This window comes from Ovis canadensis, chromosome 1, assembly GCF_042477335.2.
Source record: "Ovis canadensis isolate MfBH-ARS-UI-01 breed Bighorn chromosome 1, ARS-UI_OviCan_v2, whole genome shotgun sequence".
Lineage (NCBI taxonomy): Eukaryota > Metazoa > Chordata > Mammalia > Artiodactyla > Bovidae > Ovis > Ovis canadensis.
Window position 1 is genome coordinate 193,578,709 of NC_091245.1, and position 27,218 is coordinate 193,605,926.

At 34.4% G+C, this 27,218-nt stretch overlaps 1 protein-coding gene across 1 annotated transcript in view; it reads right to left on the reverse strand.

The window, feature by feature from the left end:
- Nucleotides 1–3,041: 3,041 nt before the first annotated feature.
- FYTTD1 (forty-two-three domain containing 1) overlaps nucleotides 3,042–27,218 on the reverse strand; it is a 31,503-nt gene continuing 7,326 nt past the window's right edge. Inside the window, exons 3-9 of the mRNA XM_069556524.1 lie at nucleotides 21,648–21,796; nucleotides 15,322–15,434; nucleotides 12,209–12,305; nucleotides 11,742–11,803; nucleotides 10,304–10,378; nucleotides 7,060–7,186; nucleotides 3,042–5,430 (exon numbers count right to left, since the gene is read on the reverse strand). Of these exons, the coding sequence (XP_069412625.1) occupies nucleotides 5,332–5,430; nucleotides 7,060–7,186; nucleotides 10,304–10,378; nucleotides 11,742–11,803; nucleotides 12,209–12,305; nucleotides 15,322–15,434; nucleotides 21,648–21,796 (722 nt within the window). The 3' untranslated portion in view covers nucleotides 3,042–5,331. The remainder of the gene's footprint in view (nucleotides 5,431–7,059; nucleotides 7,187–10,303; nucleotides 10,379–11,741; nucleotides 11,804–12,208; nucleotides 12,306–15,321; nucleotides 15,435–21,647; nucleotides 21,797–27,218) is intronic.

A 27,218-nucleotide genomic window follows, 5' to 3' on the forward strand; every position in this document is an offset into this window, starting at 1 on the left:
CCCATATCAATGCTACAATGCTATAGAAATAGACTTTTTTAAATGCACAGATATCATCTATATTTGATAACCGATTACCCTCCACATTTGAATTCCTGACAAATTCTCCATTATATGGCCTCATTCTTCCTATCCACCTGCACATATCATTATAATTACAACATACCATGCTAATTCAGGCCTTTGAAGTTCTGACCAAGTTTATAGATTGATTATACTTTGTCTAGTAGTCAACTACATTTTAAGGTCCTTAATATGTTAAACTCTATAGTTATCTTCAATATCCTGGCTGAGTATATCAATAGTTTAAAAACAGAATAAGTGGAAACAAAGATGCTGTTAAGTACTAATACAGTAGAGGTTATGTGCGAATACAGCAGAGGTTAGGAGAAAAAAGAATTACAATATTTGAGAACAGGGTCTCATTTAAGTCCAAAATATCTGTAGATATTAAGTCTACCACGGTCAAAACAGAAGCCTGTGGATACAGGAAAAATTAAGATGCTATATATACACTATAAGAACTAGTCCTACATAAAGAAAGGCTGGAAGAAAAGATAAATCAGAAGTTAACTTTGACACCTCTAAGGATTTGAAGTTTCATCTATAAAGTAAAGGTAGAATGAGGGAATTCTCATCCTTCTCCCTCAAACTTCTTCAAAAAGGAAGGGACAAAATCATCTTGAGAAAATAAGGTATGGGAAATGGCAGTCATTGTAGGGAATTCACCAGAGTCTAGTGATGAACAAAAGAAGTGATGAGAAACAGTTGCAAAAGGGTTGAGTAAAAGGGCTTCAGGGAACTCTAACTTATCCCACTACTGCTCTATGGTCTGGAAGCAGGAGGTGAAAAGTCAATGCGGGTTTACCGAATGTTAGGAATTTACACAAAGAACCTCCCTGCTTCTCCCTGTGTATTTTATAGGCTGAAAGTTTATTCGTTGAACACTAGCGGCAAAAGTTTCACTCCAACCTTAGTAACACTCTCCACCTCTGCATCTCATATCACGCAGAAATAAAGTTTTTTCCCTACTTTTACTCATTAGAAATATATTATGGCTACTCCTTTAAGATTCTACTTTATAAACTCAGAGCAGTAGGATCAAAATCTTGGCCAATCCCCTTCTCTTCAAATACAAAGCACAGAAGCTGGTTTGTTGCATATGTTCAACAAATGTTTGGTCCTACCCTTTCTGACTTATTAGTGGGAAAAAAAAAACTGACTTTTTAAAAAGTTTTACAAGAAAATTTAGACAATGTGATTTTCTTCTCAGGAAAATAAAAGTGGAAATAGAAATTAAACATACAGGCTAGGAAAATAATTTCCTATTTCTCAGGCACTTTTTTTTTTTATGTGGACCTTTTAAAAGTCTTTATTGAACTTGTTTGTTACGATATTGCTTCTATTTTGTTTTGGGGTTTTGCCTGCAAGGCATGTAAGATCTTAGTTCCCCAACCAGAGATAGAACTGCTCCCCCTGCATTGGAAGGTGAAGTTTTAACCACTGGGCCACCAGCAAAATCCCTCATTTTTCTTTAAACACTAATAAACCTCATCAGAATATATTGAGAAAAAGGAATTTCAGTTCCAGAACGGTATCACATTTCTTTGTTTTATCAAGCTTTTAGTTGAATAGATTTTAGGTAGAAAGTAAACTGTAATGGCAGGGGAAAAAAGAGACATTCAAAGTCAACAATTTATAAACAAATCTTTAAATCCCTCTTAGAAGGCGAAATCGCTCAGTTGTGTGACTCTTTGCAACCCCATGGACTGTAGCCCAGGCTCCTGCGTCCATGGAATTTTCCAGGCAAGAGTACTGGAGTGGGTTGCCATTTCCTTCTCCAGGGGATCTTCTCGACCCAGGGATCGAACCCGGGTCTCCCACATTGCGGGTAGGCACTTTACCATCTGAGCCACATGGAAAATCCCTCTTAACGGTTCACAGTAGTCCAAAACTCTTGTTGTAAATGCTTGGAGTTTATTGGTGTCATTTTTACAGGGTTAACTCCAAACTGATCTATGCAAAAATAACTTGCTTTTAACTTAAGGAAAGCTTAAATCTCATGCTTCCTTTTTTTTTAACAGTGGCATAAAACAAATAATCATATAATTCTGATGAGACTTCAAAGGTTTAGTGAACAGAAATGAAAGAAATCATTTTCTGCCCTAATGTTGCCTGCATTTAGAATGTGTGGTATTCATTCTCTGCAGTGTATTCATTCTCTGTCTGCTATTTCTTCTCACTCTTACCTCCTTAGAGTAACAGAAATCAAAACAAAAGGTACCCCAAAACTGTTTATGTTACACTGTGAATTACAAAGCTATTGACAGCAAAATATGATATATCTATTATAACAAAAAACCATTGGGCAATAAATTCAAAGTTTCTTCATACTTGTAGTATTATATGATTTACTTATAATTGAAATTGTGGTGAAGTTTATACCTATTAGAAAAAAATACATAATGTTTGACTAGGAACACTGGCCTTTTCTAATAGGTCTACCTAACTGGAATGAAAAGTGATGAAATCTCATAATTATCACTGGCAGAGTGTATTTACTTACCATGTTACAAATGCTAAAGCATGGTATTACCATTTCTTAGATATCTGACAAGCCACACATCATTCCACTACTTTCTGTGGGTGTTCCATTCATGGAGAATTAAAGATCTAAGCTTAAAAAGTGACTGGATCACACGTTAGTCTTGAAAAGCTGAGGATCACTGAACCAAGATTTAAAAAAAAAAAAAAACAAAACCTGATGATCTCTAAATGTTCATTCAGTCTAATATATTGCATTCTAAGAAAATTTGATTTTCTAAGTTCTAACTCCCCCTGACTACTTCTTGTTGGAGCTATAAATGAAGCGGTCAAAAGATAGTTAGTGGGATGTCAATATGAGTCTAAACTGATTTACCAATTTAATTGTTAGGCAGCTTTTCAAATCCTAAATGTTATAGTCACTACAAAGTTCTCTGTAACACAGAACAATCTAAAAACCACAACTCAATCTTTTTAGCTAAGAATAAATCATGAGAGACCTGTAATATTTTATTTGTTAAAAATGAACAGCTTCAGATCTAAAGGTAACTTTTCCAAAAAACACCAAAAAGTACAGTGTAAAGCATCTCCTCATTAAATACAAACGTTCATTTTGTGATGCACTGCATCAATGTTTTTTACACACCTTGATGCAAAGGGAAATTTAAGTTGCATCTTGTTTAAAAAAAAAAACTTTTAATAACTGAAGAAGGATGACTACAACCACATTCTAAGAAAGGAAAAATTTCCTCCAAAAGAGCATATTCCTTTGTTTTTATACAACATGTTAGCACTCAAGAATTGTAATCTGGCTGTAACAAAGGCAAGATTTTATATTTAAAAAGAAAATGAAATTACAGATGCATGAAGAGCAAAAGTTTAATATACCAAAGACATTTTGTTTGATGCACTTAATATCAATATTTGGAAGGATTTTTTAAGATTTAAAAAGAAGGCATTAATAATAGCTCTGTACAATAATATTTAAAAGAACAAGAAAATGAAAACATCTTTATACCATATTTTCACAAACTGCTCTAAAGACAGCAAACTCGTGCTCAGTTGCTTTTCCTTTGTTTTAAAATAAGTTATCAATAATTCTAAACCAGTCTAAAATGTATTGTTCATGAATCAAATCTAAGTATTCATACTTGCAAAAATGTTTTGCAATGAGTCCTTGGCCTACAGAGAGACTGGAGTTTACTTTCAAATTGTATGACTGGCTTCCAATAATCCCTTATCCGTAGACTTACAAGCAAAATACCAGATATTAAGGATCAGATTTAATTCTTTGGTATAAGCATGAAACTGTTATTGATAGCTTTCCGTGGCTAGCATAACCAAGTAACCAAAGGACCATGAGAAACAACAATGAAGTCTAGTATACCCTGCAACGCAGGCAGGAGCCATAACAATGTTTTGTGTTTTAACAGGGAAAATCAACACAAATAACACACTGAAGGGAAAACTAACACCTACTTAGAGGTTTTAACATTACAGCAAATCAAAAAGTTAAGCTTCAAAATGACCAAACTCGTAACCTGCAGTTTTAATATTTTGCTGCATTTTGGTATTATATCATAACTTAAAATTTACAACCATCTGAGGACTTCCAGCACTAGCTTGGCACAACAAATTAACTCCTCCTAACCCTCCAGAGTATGAGGAGGGGCAATCCTTTTCTCACCACAAATGCCTGAACTTTACACAAGAAATCAGAAGCAAAGGTACAGAACAAGGTCATAATAATGTTAACTCTATTATAATTTTGTACTTTTTATCTTGTGACATCTACATTTTTTTAAGAGCTGTATGTATACTGTTCAACTTAGTAAACTTAAAATTTAACTTTTCCAAATAAGAAGTCCAGGACTTTATGGCTAATTTTCCTATCAAAATATCTACGGAACTCAATCCATTTTAATTATAATTATTCTAAATATCATCTGAAGAACACTTTGTGTACACTAGACTCAAAACTACACTAAATCCAAACAGTATACCTATGACCTAGGTTTTAAAGTCTTCATCTCAGTTACCATCTTCCACCTGCTACTTTCTCTCCACACAAATTACCAGATTTTTACTCTGCACTTTCCTCCAATTAGGCTCTATCAGATAACTCTGTAAACACCCATTTACAGCCTTTAAACACCAACATTTTAAACAGAAGCTAATGCCCGGAGTCACATTTCTTATTTTAAGAAAGTTCAACATTAAAGATTTACAACTCTGGAGGATTAACCTAATGTTATTTGAAAAATGAACAAAGTTCCAGATATCCCCATAAATCTTAAACTCCCAAACTGAAATTCTAATAATTTTTTATATCCCTAATGAAGAAAAGTCAACTGCACTTATTACACCAACACTATTAAAGTATAAGTGACAGCAACAAAGGGACCTATTTCAAATCTTGAAGATCAAGATTTACAATGGGAAGGTGTAAAAAATGGGCAAAGGTGATGGGATCCTAAATACCACTATCATAAAATAATCAATTTCTATCTTTCCACATTCTTTCTGCTGCATGAGGAATCAAAAAAGTCAAATAGAGAATTGTTCTGTCTGGGCCAACCATGAAATCTTTAAGAACATATAGGTATATTCCCTGTTATTCTTTCAGGGCAGTATTTATACATGTTTAAAAAAAACTTCAAAAATAAAAATAAGAGTTATTTAACCTTGTGAATATTTTGAAATAAAGTTTCTTGAATTTCTGTGATGAGCTCTTCAAGCAATTAAATTTTTAAGAGTCATCACTGAAAAGTTCCTTTGACATGGGATCTATCCCACGGTTACAAAGCGGCTTCCTCCTTTGTTGAAAGTGAGAGTGGCTCTTTGTTCCTTCAGGATCCCAAATCGCTCATTCAAAGTCATCCCAGTCTAGAGAAAACAAAACAAAACAAAAATTAACAACTTGACTGTAAGCCACATTTGCTTTGGTACAATAATGTGATCATAATGGTAATTCACAGTAACAATACCTAACATTCATATATGTATGTGTGTGTGAGGGAAACACCCATATGAAATAGGTGAATTCAGTGAAGTTTAGGGAAATCAGTTGTCTACTTGCAGCTCTAGAATTGAAACCTAGAGTCAGAATCCCTAAAAGGGCAATGCCAAAGAATGTTCAAACTACCGTACAACTACGCTCATCTCACGTGCTAGCAAAAAAGGAATGCTCAAAATCCTTCAAGCTAGGCTTCCATAGTATATGAATCAAGAACCTCCAGATGTTCAAGCTGGATTTGAAAAGGCAGAGGAACCAGAGATCAAACTGCCAACATCCACTGGATCATAGAAAAAAACAGGGAATTCCAGAAAAACATCTACTTCTGCTTCATTGACTATACTAAAGCCTTTGTGTGGATCACAAGTAACTTAGAAAATTCTTAAAGAGATGGAAATACCAGGCTGAAAGTAACAACTGACAAAATAAAATAAGCAAAATAAATTTGGTCAAATTTCTGTCATACGGAAAATTTTATCTTCACTCCACAGTTGACATTTTAAAATGTTAACACTCATTCATAATAAAAATTCTCAGCAAATTACAAATAGAAGGGAACTTCCTCAATCTGATAAAAACAGCCTACTGCTAACATCAAACTTAATGGTGAAAAACAATGCCTTCTCAAGTCTGGAGACAAAGCAAGCAAACATGCTCTCAACATAGCACTGAATGTCCTAGCCATCATAATGAAGAAAACAAAAAGATTTAGAGACTGGGAAGAAATTCAAATGACATGATTGCGTACAAAGAAAATCCTAAGTAATCTATAAAATTATTAAAAGCAGAAAGTGTATTTTAACAAGATTACAAGGTTAATACAAAAACTGCCAAAACCATGGTGAGATACACCACTTGGCATGCATCAGAATGTCGAAAATCAAATGACAGATAATAACAAATGCTGGTAAGGCCATGGAAAAACTCAGAACTCTCTTACATGCTGGAAGGAATGGTACCACAGCTACTTCTCTGGAAAACAATTTGGTACTTCCCCAAAAGTTAAACCCAGAATCATAATATGATCTAGCAATTCCATTCTTAGGTATTTACCAAGGAGAAATAAAATATATTCATACAAAACCATGAATGTACAGGTTTTTGTGTGAGCGTATGTACATGAATGTTCAGAGGAGCATTATTCACAATAGCCAAAGAATGGAAACAATACAAATGTCCATCAACTGACAAATAAAATACAGTATATATCCATATGGTGGAATGTTATTTAGGAATAAAAAGAAATAAAATATTGATATACACAATGGATAAACCATGAAAAAATTATGCTAAGTGAAAAAAGGTTCACACATTGTATGATCCCATTCACATGAAATGTCCGAAATAAGCAAATCCAGAGACAGAAAACAGACAGACCAGTAGTTTTCTAGGGTTCAGCATAGTTAGGACATCCTATGTAATTCATTATACAACATGAGTTTTGTTAATTAAAATATTTTCAGTCAATGGCCCAGAGAAATACAGGGGGGGAAATTTACCTGTTTTCCAACACTGTTTATGTCAAATTGTAGGGGGACACCTTTAGGAACTTTCTTTACATCAGATTGATCCCGTTTTGTCAAGAATGAGGGCACAGCAGTACGAGTTAATCGTGGTTTCTGAGTTCTATTAGAAAAAAATTACAACCAGTTAATCAAAAGTAGAGAAATAAACCACTTGGTTCATAAGATATCTTGACTTGTACACATGTTAAACTGTATGAAGGCTACTTTATTTACATTCTCAATAACCCCGCCAAACCAGTTCTTTTTATTTTTTGAAGTATAATTTATAATATTGTGTGTTTCAGGTATACAGCATAGAGATTCAGTATTTTTGTAGATATTTCATTATAGGTTGTTATATGTAATGGGTCTAATTCCCTATGCTATACAGTAAATCCTTGTTGCTTATCTATTTTATATATAGTAATTTCTATCTGTTAATTCCATACACCTGATTTTTTTCCTTCTGCCTTCTCTCCCCTCTATGTAACCACAAGTTTGTTTTCTATGTCTGCAAGTCTGTTTCTGCTTTCTATATACATTCATTTGTATTATTTTTTAGATTCCATATATAAGTAATATATAGTATTTGTCTTTCTCTGACTTATTTAACTAAGTATAACATTCTTTCGGTCCATCCACGTTGCTGCAAATAGCAATATTTTATTCTTTTTATAGCTGAGTAACATTCCATTGTATATATACATATATATATGTGCATATATATATATATATATGCCACATCTTAATTATCCATTCATCTCTTGATGTATACTTAGGTTGCTTCCATGTCTTGACTACTGTAAACAGTGCTGTTATGAAAAACACTGGGGTGCACATATCTTATTGATTTAGTGTTTTCATTTTTTTCTAGATATATACCCAGGAGTGGAATTGGTAGTTCTATGTGTTAAGAAACCTCTATACTGTTTTCCACAGTGGATGAACCAATTTACATTCTCACCAACAGTGTACATGGGTTCCCTTTTCTCCATATCCTCTCTGACATTTATTATTTGTAGACTTTTTGATGAGAGCTATTCTGACAGGTGAAGTGATACCTCATTGGGGTTCTGATTTACATTTCTTTAACAATTAGTGGTGCTAAGCATCCTTTCATGTGCCTGCTAGCCATTTGTATGTCTTCTTTGTAAAAATGTCTGTTCAGGTCTTCTTCCCACCTTTGGACTGAACTGTTTTCATATTGACTTGTATAAGCTGTTTGTATATTTTGGATTTTAACCCATTGTTGGTTGCATCATTTGCAAATACTTTCTTGCATTCTGTAGGCTTTCTGATTTTGTTGATGGTTTCCTTGGCTATGTAAAAGCTTTAAAGTTTAATTAGGTCCCATTTGTTTATTTGTGTTCTTATTTCTTTTGCCTTTGGAGACTGATCCAAGAAAATACTGCTATGATTTATGTCAGGGTGTGACCTCCCACCTTCGTTTTTTTTTCCGGAATTGCTTTGGTAATTTGGGGGTCACCTGGGGTTCCATGTAAATTTTATCTTCTCTAGTTCTGTCAAAAATGTCCTGGGTATTTTGATAGGGATTGCGTTAACTCTACAGATAACTCAGTAATATGGTCATTTTAATGATATTAATTCTCCCAATCCAAGAGCATGGGATTATCTTTTCGTTTCTTTGAATCATCTAAAATTTCCTTCATCAATGACTTGCAGTTTTCAACACACAAGTCCTTCACCTCCTTGGTTAAGTTTATTCCTAGGCATTTTGTAAATACAATTTTAAATCAGTTTTCTTTTTTATGTTCTCTTTCTGATATTTCATTATTAGTATATAGAAACAGGTATTAATCTTGTATCCTGCAACCTTGCTAAATTAAAAAAAAAATACTTGGTTCTTGACAGACTAATCTAGAGACTAAAATTTATAAATTGCTCACAGAATACCTCTGTAAGTAAAACTACAAACTTTTCAACAATTTGGAATAACTGGTCATTTCCAAGTCTTAACCTTCAACTAAAATAAAGCAACCTCTAAAATCTTAACAGACTCATCTGATGTTTTCATCTCAATTATTAAAATGGATGTATAGGTAAAACAAAAACTCTGTAAACCTAGGAATTTTTTTAAAAATTTATTATTTTTAAAATATGTTCATCACAATTCACATAACTGATTTCATAACCTACTAATGGGTCACACACATCAACACATACATTTTCCTCTGTTGTGTCAGCTTGAGTACATCTGCATGAAGTTCCAAGAAATTAGCTAATCTGCTAGACCACTGGCTGATACAGGACTTTCTTTCAGTTCTAAGTACACAACGTAGATTTTCATTCCTGATACTTTTTGATGGGAAAAATTTAAGAGTGAGAGTTACAGTGCGGTCTAGTGAGGATCCAATGAGGTTCCAATTATCAGGTTGAATTTGATAATATGGTTTTAGAACTTTCTTGAAATGGATCCTTTACCTCCAGCCCAATCTCCAACACAAATGGAGGAATTTTGACTGTAATTTTGACCGTGAGAGTGCTACAATCTCACATCTTGCCTGTGAAATCAGGGTTCAGCTCACCCCCTACCCCAGGCAATATCACTTCCAGCTTCAACCTAGAAAGTTTATAATGCAATAAATATAATGGAATGGTGAATGAAGTTAATTAAGGTCATTTAAATTAAAGAATGGGCTTCCCTGGTGGCTCAGTAGTAAAGAATCCGCCTGCCGATGCCGGAGACTTGGGTTTGATCCCTGGGTCAAGAAGATCCCATGGAGAAGGAAATAGCAACCCACTCCAGTATTCCTGCCTGGGAAATTCCATGGACAGAGAAGCCTGGAGGCTATAGTTCATAGGGTCACAGACATGAATTAGTGACTAAACAACAAAAATAAAAGAATATACTATGAAGTCTTTTAAAAAAAGGCTGATGTGTATGTAATGAAGTCCAAAACATGTAACTTTTTCAGTTGTTTTTGGCTTGTTTGTCTGCTTATTTGCTTCGGCCATGCTGTGTGGCTTGTGGAATCCTAGTGCCTTGTCCAATCAGGGATTGAATCTGGGCCACAGCACTCAAAGTACTGAGTCCTAACCACTGAACCACCAAGGAAGTCTCTACTTTTAACTTTATATTAATTTCCACTTTGTATTGTTTCCTTGTCTCAGTTTATCCTAACTTGGACATCACACTCTTGAGCAGAGCCAAATATTTTTCTATACTCTTACATACTGAGAGATTATAATTTTTTCCAAAAAGAAAAAAAAGACTTACACTGGGCACTGCACCGCTCCTGGATTATCAATGGATACAGTCAAAATTCCTCCATTTGTGGTGGAAGTTCGCCATCTAGTTTCAAAAAACCAAAAATTTCATTAAAATGAAAGTTTATAAATCCTACTGTGTGTTCTACATAAAACATACATTTTAACGTAGCCATTACTTTTTCTAAGTTTTCAGAAATTATAGATACCTGAGCCCCAACATAATTAATCAGCATATTGGTTATAAGAACTGGATGCTTTAATTTATAAATATTTTTCCATGTAACAGATATATGCACATAAAAAAATCAAATAATTCAGCAAAGCTTCTAATAAAAAGCAACAATCCTTTACTCCACTGTTCTCCCTTCCTGCTCCCCAGAGGCAGCACTTTTAACTTCCTGATTTTCTGCTTGTTAGTTAAATCCAGTTCACTAAACAAGATACTTAGGTAATAATATCTTGCTATCGTAGGATTCAGCTCATCACACTATCTAGTTTCTCTTCCTACTTTGAAACATTTTGATGGCTGTATCACTATTTTACTTTTATTAATTTTATAAATACATTTGAATTTCTTTCTCCAGCAGTATCTCTTGACATTTTCCCCTACCCACTTTGTAAGAAAGGATAATAGTATTTCTAGTTCCTTCCCTCCACCTCTTCACCCACTTTCTATCAGCTTTACTTTTATATTTATATAGGTCAAAATCTGACATTTACATTACATTGTTACCAGATCAAGTATCTTGTGCTTTGTTCTATATGTTGATCCTCAAACTCCAGTGCAAAAGAATACTATCAGCATGAAGTTCAAATAGTTGCCATTCTTATACTCCAACTGCTCAAAATAATGACCATTCTAGAAGGTATCATATCTGAACCATGATCATGTGATATATGCTTTGTTTTCTAAGAAGTAGCCATAATTTTAAATGATTTAGTTTTAAACTCTGGTCATACTGATGGAATGTTACAACTTACACTTGCAGTGCAATTCTAAGAGACAAAAAACATATGCTTAAAATATCTTCACAGAGTAAGGAGGAAAAAAGCAATATAAGAAGAAAACACTGTATTGTTTTTAAAAATTTATAAATATTCTAAAAGCTCTACTGATTTTCTTCTACTTATTCCCTGAACTGGTTCATTTGTATAAAGCAATTATAAAAAAATAAAGAGCTATTTCATTAAAATGGAATAAACAGAAAAAAAAACTACAGAGTAATGCATTTGCTGCTAAAACGTGTAACACTGACATATGAAAATGCCAAATTTTGGGGGGGGAAAATCAACAAAAACAAAACAGGATTTACTTATTTCAGGCTCAATGGTTAATTCACTCTGGGTCTCATTTAATTTCTTTTAAACTGCGGCACAAAGTAATTTAGGTCACTACTATTCTGGGAGTTTTGAAATGACATCTTGAAAAACAAATTGAAACTTACTGACGAGTTCTCTTTGCTACTACATCGTCTAGCAGTTGTTCTGAGTTCAACTGGGCCTGAACCTGAAGGGGAAAAAAAAAGCAGTAGATCCCACAGAAAGCAGAGGATTTGAATCCAAAGAGCTATCCTGCCCTGTAACTTTATAACCCTGTGTGGTGGGTTTGAATGCAGGAGAGGAGCATGTGCCTATTCTGACAACACCTCTTTCTTAGGGTTCCTGTATCAGAATAAGTAATAAAAACAAAATTATTCCTAAATTACATGTTAAATTCTTATAGGATACTGCCATTGATGACAACAAAAGAGAAAAGAGGGGAAAAAAATCAATCTAATGTCATGTTCTCCATATTCTAAACCCAAACCCTACCTTGATCATGGGTCATGTCTATAATTGATGACTACTAAAGGTGGATGGATGGTCAGGATCCTTTGTGTAAAAAGAAAACACTGTCAAGGGTTTTTTATACCTTCAGGCCTCTTCTGAAAAGAAAAGTTGCCTGACGAGTGTCTTTCTGATGACTTAATTTATTTCCACTCCTGGTAAAATTATTTGGAATGTTATTTCTGCAACAACAAAAAAAACACATGTACCATGAAAAGTCGGCCACTTAACAACTCTGAAACATCTTGAAAAAATAAGGAAAAATAGTTAAATTCATAGGCTAAAATACTGAGGTATACTAAACACAAAGATTCAATTATGTTCTTATTACATGAAGCTATTGAGATCTGATTTACAGATATCATATAACAATCTGGTTAATTCTGGAACTAATTTATCTTACAAATATTCCACTGTCTAACAGAATTAGTACAAAGAAAATCACACCTAGGTAGTTCACTGTCAAACTGCTAAAAAACAAGAATAAGAGAAAATATTGAAATATAACATATTCTCCAAATCTCTCTCCTTCACTCATATACACTGCTCTCCTTCACTCTTAATACATATTACATTAATATAAATCACACAAAAACTCATACTGTTCCACTGTATACTCTCTCCTGCATAGAATATTGTAACCTTAATTATGTTTGACTTTACTGTCACCAATTTCTAATTTCTACAGAAAGTTGGTAAAAGACAAATTTTCATACTTATCTGCTTATTTCTATAAATAAATGTTTAACATATCACCTCATCTTACCTCCAACCTTATAGAGGCTCAAATGCATAATTTCCCTAGCCATCTCAATTAACAAGGACTCATTTATGGCTCAGGTAATTGACAAATTCTTGAGAAGTTCCTGTTTTCCAAAAATAAGTACTCCCAATTGATTCTCAAAACAAAGAGATGACAGTGGAGTAAAGTTACAATTATAGCCATTCCACATATACAAAAACTTCATTTCAGGGTTTTTTTTTTTTGGCTTTGAATTATCTTTTATAAGAGATGAATAAATGGTATTTGAAACTGAAATAATAAAACTTCACAGCTTGTCAACTTCTACTTTATCCTTACAGAGAACAGACTACCATAATCAGTTCAGTTCAGTCGCTCAGTCATGTCTAACTCTTTGCGACCCCATCGACTGCAGCACACCAGGCTTCCCTGTCCATCACCAACTCCCAGAGTTTACTCAAAATCATGTCCATCAAGTCGGTGATGCCATCCAACCATCTCATCCTCTGTCGATCCCTTCTCCTCCTGCCTTCGATCCTTCCCAACATTGGGTCTTTTCAAATGAATCAGTTCTTCCTATCAGGCGGCCAAAGTACTGGAGTTTCAGCCTCAGCATCAGTTCTTCCAATGAACATTCAGGACTGATTTCCTGTAGGATGGACTGGTTGGATCTCTTTGCTTTTCAAGGGACTCTCAAGAGTCTTCTCCAACACCACAGTTCAAAAGCATCAATTCTTCTTCACTCAGCTTTCTTTATAGTCCAACTCTCACATCCATACGTGACTACTGGAAAAACCATAGCTTTGACTAGATGGAACTTTGTTGGCAAAGCAATGTCTCTCGTTTTTTAATTCGCTGTCTAGGTTGGTCATAGCTTTTCTTCCAAGGAGCAAGCATCTTTTAATTTCATGGCTGCAGTCACCATCTGCAATGATTTTGGAGCCCCCAAAAATAAAGTCTGTCACTGTTTCCATTGTTTCCTCATCTACTTGCCATGAAGTGACGAGACCAGATGCCATGATCTTAGTTTTCTGAATGTTGAGTTTTAAGCCAACTTTTTCACTCTCTTTGCACTTTCATCAAGAGGCTTTTTAGTTCTTCTTCACTTTCTGCCATAAAGGTGGTTTCATCTGCATATCTGAGGTTATTGATATTTCTCCCAGCAATCTTGATTCCAGCTTGTGCTTCATCCAGCCTGGGATTCTGCATGATGTATTCAGCATATAAATTAAATAAACAGGGTGATAATACACAGCCTTGACGTACTCCTTCCCTGATTTGGAACCAGTTTGCCATTCCATGTCCAGTTCTAACTGTTGCTTCTTGACCTGCATATAGATTTCTCAGGAGGCAGGTCACGTGGTGCGGTATTCCCATCTATTTAAGAACTTTCCACAGTTTGTTGTGATCCACACAGTCAAAGGCTTTGGCATAGTCAGTAAGGCAGAGGTACCATAATAGTAGGTCACATTTTAAACAACTGTCTTTTTAACATTTTAAATATCCTTAATTGGTAAAATACATGTAAAGTTTACCGCTTCGGCCAGTTAGGTGGCATTCAGTGCATTCACGTGGTCATACCACCACCACCACCACCATTTCCAGAAACATTCACCTTCACAGACTAAACCTGTTCCCCTTCCAACTCACTGTCCACCTCTGCCCAGCCCCCGGCCCCCACTCCTCCGCTGCCTGTCTCTGTGAATCTGACTGCTCTGGGGACCTCGCAGGAGTGGAATCACAGGACATACCCTTTTTAATTTAATATCAAAATAATTTCAGCTAGGGACTTCCCTGGTGGTCCAGCGGTTGAGAATCCACCTTTCAATGCAGGAGACACAGGTTCAATCCCTGATCAAGGAACTAAGATCCACATACTCCACGGTAACTAAGCCTGTACACCACAACTACCGAACCCACATGCCACAACTAGAGAGAAGCCCACAAACCACAATCAATGAGTGATCTTGCATGCTACAACTAAGACTGGACATAGACAAATAACTAATTTAAGCTTAAGAAGTATTCATGAAAAATCCTTTCAGGTTTGCTTTTCCCACAAATAACATACACTATTCTGTTAAGAGCCACTGAGACTATGTAACAAATTCAGCTTTCAAAATTGTGAATAATACTGGCTGAGGTGTTTTTACCAAAACAATCATCTTTTGCAGTTTTTTTCTATATGTGAAGAGAAACAAAGAAACAGAGTGATATTTTTCTTAAGAAGTCTATAATTAGTTAAATTCATCAATAACACTGGTTCTAAGAAATAAGGAAGCTGTAACTAAATGCTTCCATACTGAGCGTTCAAACAGACATACCAAGTATCTGTCTCGAAAATGACCAGACAACTACAACATCACTGCAAATTCATTGCTTTGAACTCTCAGTATAAGAAGTTCACCTTTATTTATGAAGGATAACATAATACTGTCTTATATTTGAGTACTTACTTTCTATTTAACTGGTTAGGTCTCTTGAGAGCTGCAACTGGTTTTCTCTGCACTTCATTTTGTCTCAGAAGGTTTGCCTTCCTTTTTAATGCTGGAAAATATCGTTCTATATTCTTTTAGAAAGCAAGAAACTATGTTAATTAGATTGCTTCATGCTCTATAACCTACTATGTATAAACATTTCTGAAGCAGAATGGACAGGGACTGACCACTACTTAGATGTACAGATTAGAGAGGCAAAGAAGCTAAAACAACTTGAATATTTCCAGTCTAAGTGACCAAAAAGATAACCACATTATACTTAAAATACTTGCAACAAAACAAGAATTCAAACAGAAGAAGGAATTTTTTCTATTTTGGTTATGTTCAGTTTGAGATACTCTGAGGGATACACGGTGATGAGGAAACATGGCTTTGGAACTCAAGAGAAGAATCAAGAGAGCCTGAAATGAAAATTTGGGAATCTTTCATATAAATATGATTTTGATATCAAGTGAAGGTGTAAGAGAGCCAAATTTCTGATGCAGGTGCAGCACCATTGTGCTAGCCAAGCAATCCCTGATGGTTTCCTTGACCTTAACTGGACTAAAGTTAACCTTTAGGTCAGAGGAGAGGTAGAACAGATATGTTATCTCTCCTTTGTCTTTTGCTCTCTTAGAGGGTCCTGAGCAGTGTGGCTTGTGCTTCTATGATTCTAGTGTTTTTACTGAATTTGTGTTTTAAGCTTTGTTTGGTGTCTATTTGTTTCTATGAGATGTCTAAAGACTTTTGTGGGAACAAAGTGCATTACAGTGTGCTCACAATCACTCTTTCCCTCCAGCATTTAGAGTCAGTCTTCCTTTTAATTTGCTCCCTCCCAGGACCCCTGCAAATAGTCACTTGTCAGGGCATCCACCAAGTTTAAAAAGACTGGTTAATTTCCGGACATGACTCAGACTCAGCAGAGGCATAACTTGAGCTGTTTCACAAGAGGCTCTTAGACCCCTTGCAAATAGGTTTCTCTGAAATCTATCTTAACAACTAAAGACTGAATTCCTGCAGTGGGCACAGCTTAAACTCAAGTTGAGAATTCCATTATATAAAGAATTTGACAAGTTACAAAATGTTTAGAGCAGCTCTGTCTCTTGAGGGCATTCAACAAATATCTATCAGGTATCTATAATGGGAGAGGTATAATATTAGTCAGATATACAAAGATATCTAAGTATAGTCCTCATCTTCAAGTAATCTAGTCTAAGAGACAGATGCATATTAATGGGTAATTATAATATACTGTGGTAAGTTATGCAATAGGAGGATATGTGAAGTACAGTAATAACATTATAACACAGAGAGAGATTTGCATATGCACAAAGAGAAAGAGATATGAAAGAGGAAACTATGACTTTAGATTCTTGGAATGTCGAGGTATGTTTATGGTAGAGAGGAGGGGGTGAAGATAATGGTGTGGAATGTAGGTTTAAAGGTGGACATAGGCCAAATACAAATACTGCATTCCATGCTAAATAAAATCAACAATTTAGAATCTTTGAAAGATTTAAAACATATTATGTGATGTAAATCAGAGAAAGACAAATATATGGTATCATTTATATGTGGAATATAAAAAAATGATATATATGAACTTATTTATAAAACAGAAATGGGCTCACAGACATAGAAAACAAACTTATGGTTATCAAATGGATAGCAAGTAAGGGGAAGAGAGATAAATGAAGAGTTTGGGATTAATATATACACACTACAATATATAAAAAAGATAAGAAACATGGATCTACTGTATGGCACAAGGAATTATAGTCAATATCTTATAATAACCTATAATGAAAAATAATCTGAAAACATATATCTGAATCACTTGCTACACCTGAAATTAATATATTATAAATCAACTATATATCAATACAAATAGTTTTTAAAAAAAGAGCTAATTTCCAAAACAAACGTGTGAGAAGGAAAAAAGGGAGGTTGTGGTAGCAAAGAAACCTGAGTAGAAAAATAGAAATTAAAAAAACTCAATGTCATAGAATATTAGCACATGAAATGTCCATTTTTTCTCTCTCCACATAAATTCAGTCCATCATTAAAGCCTAATTCAGGCTTCCATATTTTCCATGAAGGCTTTTAAAAAGTCTTTGACAATATGAACTGTATCTTTAACTTAATCTAGATTCCCTTGTATTTTAAAAATATGAGAAGTATCCCAAAGATACAGATTAAAAAACACAAAAATTATAATAATCTTCATTTTCATGAATATTTAGAAAAGAAGTAAATGTAAAAGCAGGAATAAAGAATATCAACCATACATAAGAAATGCTATGAAATCAGACTAATGATAGATAGCCCATTCTGAGCTTACTATTTTGTCTTTAATAAAAACACCAAAGACCATTTAATAGGTAAGTGTAAAAGTTCCTTCTATAATATTACTGTCACATGTCATTTTCCTTCAAAATACCTGCCATATTATAATCATTTAGTTATCTGTGTGATAAATTATTTAATATTTATTTGAGTTCTCCATGAGGACAGGGATTTTAATACAGAATCCCTTGCATCTAGGACATACTGAGTATTCATTCAGTCAACATGAATTAAATGATGAATACATGGTCAAGAAGTGTCAACAGTCCAATAATGTATTGGGAATTTGTGTTCATGAATCTAAGGTTTGTATATGTGTACAAAAGTGTTTACAAAGAATATCTAGCAGTAAGTTTTCTCTAAAGAATTCTGATATAAAAAATTATTCCTTGAGGGAAAGAAATTAAGGTAGTCTATTTGAATGTTGTTCTATTAAAGTAGTATTTTATTACTTACATATTAAAGTAATAAAATTTTAAGTGTACAGTTTGATGAATTTGGGTAACTACATGTAGTCATGTAATCACTTCATAACCAAGATATAAAGCAGTACCCTTAACCTTAAATGTTTCCTTATGCCCCCTGCAATTTCCTTCCCTCACATGACTCTAACACCAGGCAATGACTGATCTGTCACTATAGTTAGTTCAGCCTTTTATACAACTTCAAAGAAACAGGATCATAGTACACAGTATCTTGTGTTTGAATTCTTCTGCTCAGCATGATGTTTTGAGATGTATCCACACTGTCTTGCACATTAACATTTATTCCTATTTTACTGTTGAATTCCACAGTATGAAGATAAGGTATTTATAAACTATCAAAATCAGACAAATGATCAAAACTACCCATTAGCAGAAAATAACTACTAATTATGCAGTTATTTTTTTAAGTTTACAGAAGTACTAAATAGTTTAGTACTATTACAGTCCAGTTAAAAGTTCTACAAAACATAGCATACCCTCAGTTTTAGGAAATTGTGAATCTAAAAGAAAAATGTTATAGAACTGACACTGACAAGGTAGTAAATTCCAGTCGAAAAATTCCTTAAGAACTTTCACTTGGCAGATACTCTAAGCTTTCTCTAAACAAAAGAAAAAAATTCATTCTTAGAGATGTTCATTCCCCTCATAGCACAGTCATTTGCTAGTTAGAGCACATCCCACTTAGTAATTCACTTAATCTGTAAGAAAATGTACATTTTTATTGAAATAAAATCTTACTATTTCATATAAACTGTGGAAAGGAAGAGATAAAGTAACAAAATGTCTAATTACGGTCAGGAATTTTTTTTAAGGTATAAAATTTCTAAGTATATTAAAGTATTTGGGTATTTTGTAAATTGCTAGAAAATGATCTGCTTCACAAGTACTATAGTCATTCCTATTCAGATATTAATCTACATTCAGGTTGAGAGAAAGGTTAAGAAACAGAAAATTTCAAACCACACCTTTTCTAAAATCATTCAGTCTTTGAATAAAAACATCTTACCATTCAGTACATTATTCTATAATTTATAGAGCTTGTAAGTATTCTATGATTTAACACTTTCAATTTTTACTATTTTTAAACAACTCAAAAGACTATACCACATGTTGTAATCTAAAATTTCTACTGGAGCAAGTTCTGTGATAAAGTTTTAGAGATAGCTGTTGGTGATAGCAGAACTGAAAAGTTAAGGTGTAAAGAGAGTTGTGGTTAACCAGAATACATTCTTAAGATATTTTAAGAAATGATTCATGTCCTGAATTTTTAAATTAAAATATGCATTACTTTCATAATCAGAGAAACCAAACAGGTTAAAAAATCGAAGAGTAGAACATTAAATTCCTTGGTGGCTCAGACTTACTAAACATAAGAAATTAAAGAAAAACCATGTGTGAAACTATTTTAAGTAATGCTTTATTTAGCCAATTCGAAATTTACTCCATTGAGATGTAAATAAAAAGTCAATTAAGATTTGAAAAGTAGTTAATTTACAGTGGGTAAATAAATATAACTCTAATTAAAAATATAAACTAGAGCAAACAGTTATCCACCCAAGAGAAATGAAAACCTATGTCCCTACATACTTACAGGGATGTAAGCAACATTATTTACAATACCCAAAATAATGAAAACAATGAAAATGTTGTCCATCAACTGGTGAATGGATAAACAAAATATAGAATATCCATATGATGGAATATTATTCAATAATAAAAAGAGATAAAGTACTGAGACTTGCTACAACATGATAAACCTCAAAAGTATACAGCTAACTGCCAGCCCACATACTACTGTATGATTCCATTTATAGGGATACCTTGGAGTTACTGGGGATTTTGTTCCAGACCACTGCAGTAAAATAAATACCACAAAAAACTTAGTCACAAGAATTTTTGGTTTCCCAGTACATATAAAAATTATATTTACACTATAATGTAGTCTTTAAGTGTGCCACAGTATTATGCCTAAAAAAAGAATGTACATACCTTACTTTAAAAATACTTTATGCTAAAAAAATGCTAACCATCATCTTCATCTTCTGTGAGTTTTGATCTTTTTTCAATAGTACCATCAAAGATTACGGATCACCATAACAAATACAATGATGAAAGAGTTTAAAATATTGTGAGAATCACCAAAATGTGACACAGAGACAGAAACCGAGCAAAGGCTGTTGAAAATAAGGCACCAACTGACTTGCTCAATGCAGAGTTGCCACAAATCTTCAATTTGTAAAAACCGCAGTATCTGTGAAGCATAATAAAGTGAAGTGTAATAAAACAAGGTATGCCTGTATATGAAATGTGTGGGAAAGGCAAATTTATAATATATTTACAGCAAGTAGATTAGTGTTTGCTTGGGGGCATATGATGGGGTATGACTGTGAATGGACATGAGATTTCTCTTTAGAGTGACAGAAATGTTTTTCTAAAATTAATTATTGTAATGATTGTTCAACCCTAAATTTTCTAAAATTCACTGAACTGTACACTTAAATTAATTTTATAGTATAAAATTATACATCAATAACCTATTAAAAACTGCCGCCACACATCTGTTAAAAACTGTACACACACACGGGGGCACGTGCACAAGGAAAGTCAAGAACCTATAAAAAAAAGTTTATATTTGATAATGTGAAAGTTTAGGTATTCTTCATGAATGACAATCATTTTTATTTAATTATTAAATTTTTTATATAAGCCCCAACTGCTGCTGCTGCTAAGTCACTTCAGTCGTGTCCGACTCTGTGCAACCCCATAGACGGCAGCCCACCAGGCTCCCCCGTCCTTGGGATTCTCCAGGCAAGAACACTGGAGTGGGTTGCCATTTCCTTCTCCAATGCGTGACAGTGAAAACTGAAAGTGAAGTCGCTCAGTTGTGTCCGACCCTCAGCGACCCCATGGACTGCAGCCTTCCAGGCTCCAGGCAAGAGTACTGGAGTAGGGTGCCATTGCCTCCTCCAATATAAGCCCCAAAGTACTACATTAAAAAAGCAAAATATTCAAATAAAATGTTCTCTCAAGCTCATTCACAAAAATATTAGTACAAATAAAAGTTTTTTTTTTCCTTAGTTGAAATACAGTTGATTTACATATTGCATTAGTTTCAGGTGTACAGAAAAATAATTTAGTTGTAAATATATATATATTTTCAGATTACTTTTTATTATAAGATACTGAATATAGTTTCCTGTGATATACAGTAAATCTTTGTTGCTTATCCATTTTATGTATAGTAGCTCGTATCTGTTAATCCCATACTAATTCATCCCTCCTCCCCCCATTCCCTTTGGTAACTGAAAGTTTGTTTTCTACGTCTGTGAAATTTTATTAAATTTTTATATAATTATTAAATTTTTTATATAAGCCCCAACTGCTGCTGCTGCTAAGTCACTTCAGTCGTGTCCTGTTTTGAATACAGATTCATTTGTCCCAGAGTTTCTGATTCAGGATTAACTATCATCCTACCTTGTCACTTAGAGGCGGTCGATTCATAGGACTAATTCCTTTTCGAATTCCAGTTGCTTTCCTAGCTGCAAGGCCAGTGATAACTCCATAAGGACGTCTCTTCCCAGGCATCACTCTTCCTCTACGGCTCAGACTATTCTTACCAAAACCTGTAGGAGAAGAGGAAAAAACAATCTCAGAATCAACTGAATGGCACACAGGTCACAGGATACTGTATTTCTTAAGCAGGGTGGAGAACATGAAAGTTTTTCATTTATTATTATATAATACTTCTTTTATTATATTTTATAAGCTGCACTGAAAAGGGTTCTGCTGCTGGTAATGGACTGCAAAGGACTAGAGGATTCTCACATTTCCTCCTAGCTATCTTCTCTTCAGAATTACTCTCAACAAAGAGAACAGTCTCAACTTTCCCTGTGCAGCTGCTATCCACATATGCTTATTGAGTACTTGAAATATGACTAATTTGAATTGAGATGTAACAAAAGAAAATATATTTCATTAATAATTTCATATTAATCATACATTATTAAAATATCTCATGTACTGGGTTAAATAAAATACATTATTAACAGGTGCCTCACACTTTACTTGTTTGGTGGCACTGATTTAGAGTGGAATCACTATCTCCTGTTTACTTACTATGCTGCAATCTGGGTTCTTTGTTTTCAGTCTTACTCTATTCCAACTGCTTTTGCTAAACTCTGCAATAAACTCCAGTGAGTATTTTAATCTCTGCAGCACATGACATTACTGACTTCACTCTTCCATTATATATCTTATCTATTTAAACACTCATTTTCTAATTATGAAATAGTAAACATGTTCAACTGCAGAAATCTTAAAAATATATAAAGTATAAATAACAATATAAAGTCACCATTATTAGGTCACCACTTAGAGATAACAACTATGAACATTTTACATTTTTCTAGTATTTTACTTATACACATATATTTCAAGTTAACACTTTTAGATTCAACTGTTTTTAAGCAACACAAAAGACAATTTTGTAGTATCGTGGGCCCAGAAAGCAGGCCAAGTCAATCTTCCAGCAAGCATATTTCACACCCAAAATACTACTTTGTAGTCTATGTTAACACTGTATTGTGAATATTGTGAATTACACTAGGTAACAACTGTGATATTGGCCATCCTTAATTCTAATGTCTTTAATATTCACACTAAACCATTTCAGTTACTTCTAGAATTACTCTACCATAAATAAGATTACAATAACACTAATAGATAACACATTTTTAAACACTCCATGATCATTTCTTCAATATATAAATTTCCAAAGGTCAAAATGCTGTATCGAAGAGTAAAGCAAATTCTTAAGGATTTTGATTATTTTCGTGAAAAATCTCCTCCAGAATGACTATATTTATGTATATTTCCAGGAACATAAGGGTGCCCATTTTTCCACATCATTGACTACATTGACTATTATTCTTTTTAATCTTTATCACTTTATGTTTGAAATAAAAAAAAAATCTCATCACATTTGGTAGTTTACTAGCAATAATGAACACTTTCCATGTTTTTTTTTTTTTTTAAATCTTTCATTCCCAAACTGCCATGTTCATAATCAGTCTTTCAGGATCAAGGTCTAATTTTCTTTGATGCTCCGATATAAGAATTACTTTAAATTTGTAACTAATTTTTCAAGGATTGATATCTTTACAATATTCAGGAATGTGCTGTCTTTCCACTCATTCTTCTTTGGTCACTAAATTGGCATAGTAAAGTTTCAAGCTTTCTCCCCTATAGGTCCTGTACAGTTCTAATTAAATTTATTACAGGTATTTCATATGTTATTAATCTCAAAGAAGATCTCTATTAATAATTTTCGTATTGTCATTCCTGGGATTACAGAAAGCTACTGAGGTTTCAATGAATAGCTTCTAATGAGCTATCTCACTGAATTCACTTATTAGTTCTAATAGTTTTTCAAATTATTTTCTTGGGATTTCTGAGTGACAATCATATTACTCACAAATAATACTATCTTCTTCCTTCCAATAATTACACCTCGAATTCTTTTACTTCTTAATGCAATGGCCAGAAATTCCAGAGGACTATGCTAAGTAACAATTGTGATATTGGCTATTCTTAATTCTAATTTGTGGGGGAATGTCTTTAGAATGGAATCCTGCGTAATAATATACACCTTCAATGTGGTAACAGGTCTAACAACTTGCTTCACAGTCAAACTAAACTTAAAATAGTTTACTATAGATTTCTCAGGACTAATGTGTGTGATGAATCTCTTAAGTCATAATCATGTATATATGTCATTCTCAAATATCTAATTCCATAATGCTTTTTTGGGGTATACCAATTTTGAGACCAGAATTCAACAAGGCAGTTAGGAAAACCTGTTATGATGGTTGAACCATTTATGAATTTATTGCCTTTACTGCCCTACTTCTGTTACTGGAACATGTCTCTTACCAGTTGGCTTAATATTAGGCTTTGTCAGCAGAGGGCGCTGCAGGGACTCTAGCAGCTTTTCTTTCAAGCTCTAGTGTGCAACTTAAGGTTTGTTTCTGTGGCACAGGACAGTCAGTGGCAATCATTATCCCTTCCCCTCAAGCTAAGACTAGGTGAGGTAAGAGAGGCGCCTAAGGCACAAAATTTGAGAATGAATGACACCTTAAATTTTAGGTCCAAGGTATCTATCTAGATCTAGTCCTAGGTATCACTCTAATTCTGACCCTGCTCATCCTCCAGTAAGTTACAGCCCCCTCATCCCTACAGCTGACTTCCCCGTGAATTCTATCTGCATGGCAACTCCGTATGGTAGGGAATTCATGTAGATTTGTTCCTTTTTTGGGTGCTCTGCCTTAGGACTGAAAGTAACGATCTTATTACTTTTATAATCATCAAAAAAGCAATAGAGATACAACTTTTTAAAATATTAAGATCAAATTGTTGCTACTCTATGTGTGATTTCCTTCTAGAATTGCAACCAAATGAAAATCAAGCATGTTGGGGAAGTCTCTAGTTCAAACTAAATCTGTAACAACTTGCTATTTTTATTTGTATTAAATAATGAAGGATCTATTACTGTGCTAGGCACTGTTCTGAGTACTTTAAATGAGAACTTGATGAAGCTGATGCTAACATCTCAATTTTGCAAGTAAAATGAGGCAAAGAATAGTGACTACCCAGAGGTCATAGTTTGAAAATGGCAGAGCCAAGATCTAAGTGCAAGTTTCTGTGGCTCGAAAAATTGAACACTTTTCCAATTAAAGAATAACAAAAGGCAGAATATAATCTGGTACATTTCCAAAGAGAAAAAAAACAGCTATGACAGAAAAGGCAGGCAGAAAGTGAAGAGGAACTAAAAAGCCTCTTGATAAAAGTGAAAGAGGAGAGTGAAAAAGTTGCCTTAAAGCTCAACATTCAGAAAACGAAGATCATGGCATCTGGTCCCATCACTTCATGGGAAATATATGGGGCAACAGTGGAAACAGTGTCAGACTTTATTTTTGGGGGCTCCAAAATCACTGCAGATGGTGACTGCAGCCAACCTAGATAGCATATTGAAAAGCAGAGACATTTCTTTGCCAACCAAGGTCCATCTAGTCAAGGCTATGGTTTTTCCTGTGGTTATGTATGGACGTGAGAGTTGGACTGTGAAGAAAGCTGAGCGCCGAAGAATTGATGCTTTTGAATTGTGGTGTTGTAGAAGACTCTTGAGAGTCCCTTGGACTGCAAGGAGATCCAACCAGTCCATTCTGAAGGAGATCAGCCCTGGGTGTTCTTTGGAGGGAATGATGTTAAAGCTGAAACTCCAGTACCTTGGCCACCTCACGCGAAGAGTTGACTCATTGAAAAAGACTCTGATGCTGGGAGGGATTGGGGGCAGGAGGAGAAGGGGACGACAGAGGATGAGATGGCTAGATGGCATCACTGACTCAATGGACGTGAGTCTGAGTGAACTCCAGGAGTTGGTGATGGACAGGGAGGCCTGGCGTGCTGCGATTCATGGAGTCACAAAGAGTCGGACACGACTGAGCAACTGAACTGAACTGAACCGAGCTAGCTATGAAACACAAACGATGTGAATAAGGAATAAGGCAAACAGTGACAAGTACAATACAAAGACATAGGCAAGCACAGTGTACTAAGAATCTAGAGAAAAGGATAAGAAGTGAATGAGGTGGTAGGCACAAATAAGAGGGCTCTAAGTGGGGATAAAGACTATATTTGAACAGGAATTGAGGGGGTCATGGAATTCATGATTAGATTATATCAGTCTTGAACCAGTATCTTACACTGAATGGAAGAGAGAAGACAGTGAAACCATTCTGGATGCTACTGCACTAAAACATAACATAATAAGGGACTGGGAGAGGAACAGGGAAATCTGAATGTATTCCAAAAGAATGAGTGAATTAGCAGAACAAAGAGGAAGTTTAAAGAGAGCAGGAATCCATTATTATACCAAAGTTTGAGGCTTAGATGAGAAATACTCATTAAAAAAATCTCATTAACAAGAATAAAAAGAGGTGGAGAAGGAAGGATTGGGAATTTGGGATTAGCAGATACAAACTAGTACATATAGGATGGATAAACAACAAGGTACACTACTATATAGCACAGGGAACTATATTCAATATCCTGGGATAAACCATAATAGAAAAGAATATGAAAAATTATATATATATATATATATATATATATCACTGAGTCACTTTCCTGTACAGAAGAAATTAACATAATAATGTAAAACAACTATACTTCAATAAAATTTAAAAAAACACACAAATAAAAGGAAATTCTATTCCTAGGTGCTTTCTGGCTATTATAGTCACTGTTCCCATTTTCATCACCCTTTCTTTCTACAATCTGTTATTTATCAACGGCTTCTCCATTACCTTCTAACAAGCCTAGATCATCCCTTTCTTCTTCCTTTTCTACCTTTGAACAAACTTCACTAGCTCTATCTCAGTTTTAGCAACAGTTCTATTTTTCACCCTTTCATTGTCATGTTTCGTGCAATAGTCTTTTCTCAGTTTTCATTCATTTAGCCCCTTTAGAAAGTCACCTTCAATCTCATTACTTCAACTACTACCTCTGTGAAGATCCTTCCACATTTTAAGCTTCACCAGAGCAGCAGTTGAACACTAGTCATGTGTTAGAGGGACGTACAGAACTTCAAAAATACCCAGATCCTACTTCTGCAGATTCTGGTTCAGTAGCAATGGAGTGCAGCCAGACTATCAGCCTAATTTATAAAACTCCACAGGTTCAACTAATGTTGAGAACTAAAAACTAAACACAGGAATTTTCATCTTTCTTTTGTATCTACAGCCCAATTCCTTCATGAATTTCTTTCACAGACACATCCTGTTGCTTAATTTCTGCAGTCAGATCACTTACATGAAGATTTGAGGGATTTTCTAGAAAATATCGTATCACAAAGTGTATGCAATCATATTACTGGCTCCTTTTCAAATCAGCACACAAACTTTTCCCTGCCTCTTCTACATCTAAAATAGATAGCATTCATTCTCAACCTTTTTGGTCTCAGGACCTCTTCATACTCTTAAAAAATTA